Consider the following 10,401-nt stretch of genomic DNA (forward strand, 5'->3'; position numbering starts at 1 on the left):
GGCAGGGAGAGGCCACAGTTGCTGCAAAGAAAGATGGCTGGGGTGGGAGCCTCGTCAACATGGAGGTGGATGAGGCTGTTCTACAAGTTTCAACTGAAGAACACTGAATATTACAGGTGGAGACTGAACACAACGTTACCAGAAACACGAATGGGATGAAAAACACGAATACCTGCTCAACTCTTAATTAAGAAAGAGGATATCTTCACAGAACAACAATTAAGAAACAACCTGAATGAACTAATTAAAGTGAAAACCTCAGTTCAACAGCATTCTTTCGAAGAGGACAAAAGAGCTGATTTAAAGGCAGTTGGGGTGCACACAGTTCACTCCCACCATCCAGTGTCAGGCTGAAGAGAACCTGTTAGGTGGAATGAAAAGTGGAACTCAGATAGGTGCACACGCAGTCCTGCAGGAATGCATTACTGCATGTGGTCACAATGCAGGTACAGGAGCACTTAGTGAACTCCGCCATGTCGGCACAATCTTTCAGATTGATGACGCACGAGTTCACATCAGACATGTCATTCACTTCAGGAATGCAGTTAGTAATTTTCCAAAAGTAACTTAGGAACCATCACTGTGCATTGCCTTTAAAAACCCTCTCCTGGTTACAGATCAGGATTCAGTTTTGTGTGCATGGAGGACTTAAGCTTCTACCTCATGACATCATCATAAAGCTCTAGAAGTGAAGTATGACTTGTGTTGGTCAGCACATCTTCAAAAAAAGTAATTTAAAAGATGGTGTTTGCATCAGCAGTGGGAATTAGAAAGCAAAAAAAGGGAATCAGGAATATTTAATACAAGAATACTGCAACATTTAAAAAATAGTCAGTTTGCCTGTGCAAAGCTTATTTGACATTTACATGTTTACTGCTGAGCCATGACCAACCAAAACCCATTCCCCTGTTCCAGCAGTCCTCGTGCTCATGAATGGCTGCACTCCTCCCCTCCATTATATAACCGTACCCTTTTCTCAATAAACGTTATGAACTGAGTGTCTATGGGGTTGGGGGAGGGAGGAAATATGGAGACACCGTGTGCTTCAAGCTTACAGGGAAAACTAATTCTGAAAAAAAAAAAAAATCTCTCCCAGCATCCCTCGTCTTCCCCCAGCTAAACGCAGCTGCCTGTTCTCCATCCCAGTGCTCCCCGCAGGATTTAACTCCCCGTCACGTGATCGTGACATCAGTGACTTAAAGCTCCAACGCAACAAAGACGACGGACGTAAGCGAGCACGTGAGTGACAGCAGCACTGACGCCACCGTGGTGAAAAGTGTGCTGGAGCGCTGTGGACACCACCTCTCATCCCCCTCATCTTTGATGAAACTGGTCCAGCCCTGCCAGCTTCCAGGCGCCCTGATGGGGGCGCGTTTGCACTGCAGCTCAGCTCTGGCTTCTGCTGCACAGCACATTCAGAGAAACTGACACCCCCCACCCCACCCTTTCCTCCCTCCTTCCCTCAGCAGCCCCTGCCGCTGCCTGCTCACTATTCTGAGGGTCTAAAAAAAGCAGCAAGAGGAGTAAAAATAGCAGCGCCTCCACTGCCTCGTCTGGGAGCTGCCTGCTGCAGCACCTGAATACCAACAAGGTGCCACGATGGCTAGGGTGATGCCGAATCTGGAGCCTTCCACATAAAGCCCCCTCGATGCCCAAGTGACCACTGTGATGGAGACAAAAGGAAAAACAGTATGTTGTCAGATGAGCACTGGAAGCAGGCACTGAGTGGACTGCATGTGTGGGAATCACCGTGTAAGACCAAAAGAACTGGAAAAAAAAAAATCACACAAGAACCCCAAGTTAGGATTGTAAACGAACAAAGACTGCAGTCCTCGTGCACCTCTCCCTCCTTACGTACAGTTATATAATCTGTCGCACACAGGGAAAAAAATAAAACATCTCATCCGCCCACCTCTCACATTCTAAAAACGCACACAAATGAGGCGAGTGACATGGTTAATGTGAAAGTCGACAAAAATAACAATTGGCAGAGGGAGGGGAGAGCAAAAAATAAAACCTGCACTTCAGAGCCGCTCAAGATAGAAACAGATTCTATATTTGGGTAGAGAGGAGAAGGAAAAAAAAGCTGCATTCTCTAACTACAATAAGTTTTTACCCACAACAACTTTCAGACCGCAAAATGACTGGCTCATAGTGAGAATGTTTTCTGAACAGCTTGTAAGAAATTTATAAAAGAGTGCCTAATTTTTCATCTTTGTCCTCTCACGTAAAAAAAGTGACCAAGTCATTACTGCGAGTAACCTTTACCCTCAAAAACCTTCCAAGAGTTCAACATTCCATCTTCGATATCCCTCTGCGTTTATCTGACGAGCTCCTTCAAATACCTGCACGCAGGCCAGGCGATGGAACGTGATAAATCCTAAACTTCATACAGTACATTTTGTTTCGCAGCCCATCCTAGAAAGTCTGACGTCTGGCTGGTGGTGGTATCTCCCTGCAAATACTACGTTCTGTGATTTTACTCAAAGATACATTCAAAGTGTTGCTCAAAAATGTGCAGGCCGCCTGAGATTGTTTGTCTGGATAACGTGACTTATCACCTACTTTTAATAGTGTGAAAAAAGACAAGGTGTGAAGGAATTTGAGCAATGCCGGTGTTCGGGAGTACAAATATTTCGACAACTATTTGCAGGGGTGCCTTTAGAAAAGGGCCACTCTTGGGCCAGGACAGAGTATTAGGTGTGTTGTGCTTCGACATAAACAGGCTATTTGGAAAAATACAGCAAAGTGCAACAGCAGTCATTTATTACTGAGAACAGTCTGAACTCACTGAAGCTCAGTCTCTCCTAAATTCACGTATTCTTTCGGATAATGTTCTTCACCGGCTTGATTTAACACTCAGTATGGATCTCAGCTGTCAGCACACCACGTCTTTTCTTCAACATCTGTAAAATGGACCGAGTTAAAACAATTTTTGTTTGCCAACTAAAAAAAAAAACATGCATTCAATGATTACTTTTACGGCTTCATTTAATCTGTTGACTGGTTCACAAGATATTTAGCTAACAGACATAAGACTTTCGGGCTGGGGTGCAACAAATTTATAAAGAAGGACCTCCTGATAACGCTTTGGTTTTCACTGAATATTAACCATTTCTTGAATTTGAGGTTTTGTCTTCAGTGCAAGCGCAACGAACTTTATATATTTAGCAGAAAAAACTAATAAAATGTGTGTTTGGTAAATTTGATTGTTGTAACGATGCTTCTTGGCAATAAATCGTATACTGGGCACCTGATGGACCAGCTCAAAACAAGTCAGTTTGGCAGAATGTTTATGTGCACAACCCACATCTCTACTGCTCATCCAACAAATGCATGTTCCTCACAAATGTGGCACCCTTTAAAAAGGGAAATTAACAGGTTTTCAAACAATGTAAGATTTATTGCCAAGAAGCATTGTTAAAAAGAAATAATCTACAAATTTTGTGCCAAGTGCATTTTAACATGCAATTTACTATTTAAAAAAAATATTGAAACTTTATTTACTGAAGAGAAGAGCACTCACAGGAGTGAGAATGGAAGAGATTGAAAAGAGCTTAAAAATGAGGGGAGAGGCAGGGGATTTTTTTTTACCCAGCATCCTTTGCTTCAACACGTGTGTTCGAGTGTGTTTATCACATGAACAGCAGTGACTTTTTCCTCCCACAAAGTCTTTGCATCATCAGACACATTTAATTCACATGCGCACATCCTCCCCTCGACTATAACTGAGCTCAAACATGAATTCATATAAAAGCAAACATTTAAGCACATTTAATTTCTGACTTGCAGTGATCCTGCTATGGTAAACTAGTTAGTGACTCCTGAAGGAGAGTCAAAGTCTAACATCTTGCGTAAGTGCTGATCCGAGTCTTTGTCACCCATGTGCTCCCTCCTGCTGATGAATGGCTGCATCCTCCTTATATAATCAAACCATTTTCTCAATAAACTCACGCCCAAGAGGAGAACAAGAGGGGAGGGGGAGAGGGGTCTTTCGCAAAACCCCTCCCATCTCTATAAAAAGCTCCACTTGGTCTAAATTTATTTCCCTTGTAATGGAGTTTTACAAGCATGAACCAGAACAGACACCAGCTCTTATATCACATGTCAAACCGAGGTAGGAGTGTGCAGAAATACTTTGGTGCACAGAAATAACATTGAGTATTTTTGGAGATTTAATATGCTTGGAAACAGAAACATTTCCAGGTGTTGTAGAGAGGTTTTTTTTAACTGCCTCTTATATACAGTTGTGTTTTCCTTTTTCAAAACAATCATTTTTGTGAAGATTCTGGAAAGGAAGAGTAAAATATAAAAATTAAAAATTGATCTGCAGCCTTGGCTGTGGAAAACATCGGCGGCAGCAGCTGAGGAGTGCAGTGCAGAGAGGCTGGGGGGAAGCCTTTCTCACGCTGCACTGCTTTGATTCGCCACTAGGGGTCCCCTCGGTTTAAAAACCAGGTCCAGTCGCTGGGTTTTCCTCAGAAATCCCTGCTCTGAGTGAGAGAGCTGCAGAACACAGAATACCAACGAAACATTCCTGCTTCTGCCAAGTCAGATAGCTACTGTTCCAGTTTCAGATGTTGCAGGGTGAACTTTAAGAAAAAAACATCCATCTGATAAAGCAGGCATGCAGTCAGTCGAGTCATGTTCTTTTACTAGAACACATGCAAACTGATGAGATTTATTAAACTCTGAGGGATATGTTAAAGTGAAGAGCAACAAATGTATTTATGGTATTCCTGCATTTGGGGCCAAATTAGTCATCTGTTCGCACTAATTAAAAATAAAATAGTTAACTTTCCAAGACTTAAAAAATGTACTTTTGACTGTCAGTGATGTTGCAACAGTGGATCCTAAAACCTGAGGATACAGACTCTTGCGAGTGTTTAAAGGGAAAAAAACCACCACCGCATAAACTGGCTGCACCAGCCCACCTGGTCCAACCTGCTGGAGGAGGACGACTCATCCCTGGCTCACATCGCAGCAGCACCCCGCCCCTCATACCTGGCTCACTTTCTGCCATCTCCCAACCGTTTTCTTACCGACGCCTCTGGAATCAAACTGGTCGGACTGGTGGCGTGAATTGATTTCGGGGAGTTCACAAAAGAAAGAAAAGAAATTGTAAAAAAAAAAAAAAAGGAACGCAAGAAGTTCCTTATTTATTCTCGAAAGCTGAATCAGTGCTGGTGACGCAAGACGCAGCGATGTAAAGCGCCCCTCTGGTGGGAAGATGTAATGCGGGGAGGAGAGGGGTGAGGAGTCAGTGGATGACGATGCAAGAATCAAAAGAGTGCACCGGCATTCCTCCGCATTTATTCAGGCAGATCAATAATAATAATAATAATAATAATAATAATAATAATAATAATAAATATAGGCGCTCAACCTCATTTTCACCCATCATGACGCATCAATTAAACTATTAAATATTCATTATATATTGGCCAATGTGCGTCATAGTTACATATACATCTTTATAAATCAAGAAACAGCAGTTCACATCAACTAAGCTGCTTTTAGTGTTTAGTTTTATCTTTTTTTTTTGTTAAAGAGAGGGAGTCCATCCTGAATGAAAGCGCCAGCCTGACAGATTGCGCAGCAAGAGAAAAGAGGCTCCAGACGCAGCAGTCCACACTGAAACCAGGAGGAGGAAGTGGGTCAAGCCGACTCCTCTAAAAAACTACCAAGCCTTTAAAAAACGTCGAAAAATACTCAACCATGATAGCTGAAAGGATCATTTGGTCCAAACGAGGACACTGTGTGCAATTTGATTAAAAAGAAAGAAAAAAATAGGCAATGTTACCATTAAAAAATAATAAAAGGATAGGGAAAGTGCGCAGAAGACATGCCAATCAAACAACTCTAGAAGTGGATCAGGATGTGGGTCACCTTTTAAAAATGGAGAACCTGATTCTGGATCTTGTGGTTCAGTGGGGCTGGGAGTGAGAGAGTGGGAAACAGAGAGAGAGAGAGCACATTTCTTAAAAGTGCGCATAGCCTGCGCAATTTGGCTCATGCCCCACACACACACAAACACACGGCTCCAAATGTGGGTGAAAACCCTGATTGGAGCCTCAGTTTTGGCAGCACACGATGAGATTTCTTCCTGGAGCTAAAGGAAGCCCAACAATGTCAATCAGTCAATCAGCTGCTGCACCTGCGCTTGTTACGCAACACCAGCCCTTCAACTAAAAACACACAAAAAAGTCACAAAAAGAAAAGAAAACAAATAATAAAACAGCTTGACTGAATGCAGTAAGTTTTGAGCGCTTCTTCTGCAGGGTTTGGAAGTCCACCTCTCTTTAATCATCATTTTTGTTTGTTTTAATCTCAACCTCCACGGTCTCGGTGTGAAATGAACGGGAGGGAGGAGGGGGGAAGCTGCCCCAACTCGACTCACCTGCCCATTTGCCCAGCTTCGGAGAGAGCAGCCCTCCGTTCCCCAAGACCCAGATCCTGAAGCCTGTGATGAGCCTGAAGAGGAGCCAGAGCGTCAGGGAGGCCACGGTGAACGCACCGACCCAGAGGAGAGGCGTCTCGGCCCTGCGGATCACTCCCTCCATGTTCATCCAAAGCTCGTGGCGGTGACTCGGCGTGTGTGAGAGGGTGTGTATGGAGACCTCAATTTAGGCAATGTGCTCTAATTTCCAAGCCACAACGTGAGAGAGAGTCCCTTTATAAGGAGGTTGTAGCATCACACACACACATACACACACACTCACTCCCCCAACACACTTGTCTAGCCTGATTTGAAGCGCACCGCCCCCCCTCTGCTGCTCACCGGCTGCGGGAGCCGTCCCTCGGCCGGTCCTCCCTCCCCGATAGGCGTACATGTCTGTCAATCAACCGCGCCGCTTCCCCTCCCATTCATTCGATTTTCAGGGGGCGGGACTGAAGGAGACCGGATTGCGTTGGGATTGGACGAAGATTACGGCAGCTCCCATCCGGACGCCGCCATTGGCTGCTTCCTGAACAGGTTGGACGGTTTCAGTCAGAATTATGAAACGCTCCAAACCCACGCTTCCGATAGAGAAAAAACTGCCCCTACCACTTTATGAATGAAAGGATGCTCTCATTGGAGAGGTATGCGCGCGCGCACCCGCCCAGAGGAGAACATCTGCAGGCAGCTGATTGACTGAAGTGACGCCGGTCTGTGAGGTCAGTGATGGGCATGAGTCACCTCGCTTTGAGGGGATTCTGTCAGCGCCGCGCTGCTGAGATCCACCAAACCCCACGAGGACAGGCGAGCGGAGGCACCGCGGCGCACAGATTGCGCATTTAAACGCTCCAGGCACGCACGCCCTCTGCAACATGATGTCCTACAGAAAAGGGAGGAAAAACTACAACCCCCAAAAAATCTCGCTCCATTTCAAACTCTCGCGAGATCACACAGGGATAGTAAGCTTCCCCCCCATCCGAAACATTGCTGTATGAGATGTTACATAAACACCGAGACAGGCTGTACATTTCCATTGTTTTTATTCAGATTTTACACTCTGTTAAAATTTCCACTTACAGCAGACAACGTTTAAAGACAATCACAGAAAAATAAAAGGACATTTTGCCCCTCTCTCCACATGAAGGTCCTCCCTCCTCCGACCTGTTTGCAGCTGAGTGTTTCGAGTCCAGCTGCAGTCGAGCTGATCTGATCTGCCCGCCATGCACGCGGCCCCCCTCCGCTCCACACGCGCGCTCCGGCAAATCAAACACGAAATGCGGACAGATCAGGGCTCTGTGGCTCAAACCGAAGCCTGTCGTGAACTCAGCAAAGGCACGAGAGTAAGAAAATGGATCTAGATGCTGGGAAGCCTCACGCAGCTGCTCGCAATATTTGACACAAGTTGTGGGGGCTCGGAGAGGGCTTCCGAGGTGTTTTTCATGCGATATTTAATTGTTTGGCAAAAATATCAGTCATTCTAATAAAATGTAATCAAATCATTTCAAACCTGGATTTATAACCTCTAGTGTTTGTATAATTTTAATACAATTTGAGACGAATAAAAAGTCACAGAATTACAGTTTCAAACATTTATCTATAGGCCTAAATAAGAACAGAAATATTTATGAGACAATCAGCAAAAGTTACATTTTTTGCAGGTGTATAATTATAAAACACAGGACTTTATAATAGTTGTTTTCCCTTTCGTCTTTAACACACGCGCGCGCACGCACGCACGCACGCACACACACACACTCCAGTCCGACTTGTTGAGCCTCCACCGTCACATTATTGTCGCGCTCCTCCACAGCTGTAAACAAGAGAGGAGAAAATAGTTTTAGGCTCTGTTTGTCTCCTCCATGGCCATGGGCAGCTCTGAGGACACACACACACACACACACACACACACACACACACACACACACACACACACACACACACACACNCACACACACACACACACACACACACACACACACACACACACACACACACCTCTATCAGAATAACACCATCCGACCCTCAAGCGCAAAAACACAAAAAGACGTTTTCAGCGTCAAACAGCTGACAGTTGTATTTAACAACTTCTAACGTCCACAACTGAGATGATCTCTTTTATATATAAAAAAAAAACACACACAAAAAAAGTCAAAACTCCCAACTGATTCCAGCTACTCTTTATTTTCTGAAGATTAAACAACCCAAGCAGATAATCTGAAGCTTTTACGCAGACTTGGATAGCTTCTGTTTTTATTTCATTGTTTTTACTTTTTGTGTAACCGTCCAGCTTCTGGATTCAAACTCCAGTTTCAGCACAGGAAACAGAAAGGGAAGTGAGCCCCTCATTCACAGGGAAAAAAAGGAGTTTCCAGAGTGTGGGAGAACCAGCTGACAGACTGACAGACGGACGGGGCGCACCCGATGCATCTTTTACGCACATACTGTCCAACACATGGCACACTGCGTCTCCATGTTTTTAACTCCTGACTCACTACATCCAGATTTATTAAAAACTCACAAGAACAAGAACAAGAAGAACAAGAACAAGAACAAGAACAACAACAACAACAACAACAACAACAACAACAACAACAACAACAACAACAACAACAACAAGAAAACCTCACACACACACAGCAACTATTTAGCTCTTGACGCAACCTGGATTCTGTCCTGAGAGGCGCGTCACTCCCAAATTTTTTTCCTGACTGAGCCGAATCTGTTCGCGAGCATCCCGCCCTGCGTGAGTCACGTCGAAAAGCGCAGCCTCATCACCACTTTACAACTCGCACAATCAAGCCTGACACGTTCTGATTCAGCACAGACCTGCAGTTTCATCCCGACGGGACCACGCACGACGCTCCGGCTGCTCCGTCTGAGGACAAACACACAACGCACAGCGGTTCACTTCAGTTCATTTGAATTTTATTCAATAGCACACAAAAGTCTGATGTTTTCTCCTCTAACAGGTTCAGAGATGACTGACAGACGGCTGAAGGATTAAGAGAAACATCAGTGAGACAGTTTTTTTTTTAAATTTATGACAAATTTTACTGATTTCAACTCACATAAGTCTCAATTATTCTCCACAACTAAACCACACAGGAGGAGAAACATTAAATTAGATGTTTGAACAAATAAAACAATTAAATTAAATATAAAACAGAGCAATTTCAGTTAGACATTTTTCCTCTTTATAAATATAGTTTAAATGTAGATTCGATTTTTGTTTTGTTTCAACATGCGCACCTTCTTCTCTTTGTGTTTTCAATGTGTGTGTGTGTGTGTGTGTGTGTGTGTGTGTGTGTGTACTGCTGCTCTGCAGGACGCAACTGAAGCACGATGTTTAAAACAAATGAACTACAAACACATTTTTCATTTATTTCCTTTTATTCAATTAACATTTTAGCACATTCATACAGAAAAGATTGGATTTGTGAAAGTAAATGTTCTTATATTTTCAGAAAGTTACAGATTAGGACACGTTTTCTCTGGAGTTTTAGGTGCTGAACTCTTTTGCACGGGTCAACTAAGATGCATCAATTTTTATGACACTTTTGTTTTTGATTAACAAAATCAAAAACAAAAGCAATTGAGCAAACAATCCCTTCATTAATGACTCAAACCAGACAGTTTCTTCTCTCTTCTGATCACACAGAGACTCCGGTTTATTAATCAGAGGTGGAAACTTCTCTGAATTGTCTTTAAATGAAATCTGAGAACTGATAAACCATCTAAAGCTGCTATCTGCACTCCTCTGTATATTTGTTGTCTTCACTAAATGTATTCATTCTAAAGCATTTTGCTGAAAATAAATAAAAACTTTAATGTGCTTAAATGACATCTTCTGTTTCAAATATCTATCTTCATGCCATTATACTCTCAACCATGTCGTACTGTTTACCTGTTTGGTCTCTTACAACAAATGAAATCTTAGAACCCATAGTTAGGCTCTACAACAG

At 43.4% G+C, this 10,401-nt stretch overlaps 1 protein-coding gene and 1 long non-coding RNA gene across 3 annotated transcripts in view; both read right to left on the minus strand.

Annotated features, from left to right (window-relative positions):
• The window catches only part of hsd17b12a (hydroxysteroid (17-beta) dehydrogenase 12a), a 16,550-nt gene extending 9,813 nt beyond the window's left edge, over positions 1–6,737 (minus strand). Inside the window, exon 1 of the mRNA XM_014025067.1 lies at positions 6,401–6,737. Coding sequence (XP_013880521.1) covers positions 6,401–6,569 — 169 coding nt within the window. The 5' untranslated portion in view covers positions 6,570–6,737. The remainder of the gene's footprint in view (positions 1–6,400) is intronic.
• A 725-nt stretch (positions 6,738–7,462) lies between these two features.
• LOC106529597 (uncharacterized) overlaps positions 7,463–10,401 on the minus strand; it is a 40,858-nt gene continuing 37,919 nt past the window's right edge. For both annotated transcript variants that reach the window (XR_001311654.1, XR_001311655.1), the window contains 2 exons: positions 9,266–9,314; positions 7,463–8,249 (listed from right to left, as the gene is read on the minus strand). This is a non-coding gene — a long non-coding RNA (uncharacterized LOC106529597). The remainder of the gene's footprint in view (positions 8,250–9,265; positions 9,315–10,401) is intronic.

This window comes from Austrofundulus limnaeus, unplaced genomic scaffold (genome assembly GCF_001266775.1).
Source record: "Austrofundulus limnaeus strain Quisiro unplaced genomic scaffold, Austrofundulus_limnaeus-1.0 Scaffold454, whole genome shotgun sequence".
In the NCBI taxonomy this organism is placed as follows: Eukaryota; Metazoa; Chordata; class Actinopteri; order Cyprinodontiformes; family Rivulidae; genus Austrofundulus; species Austrofundulus limnaeus.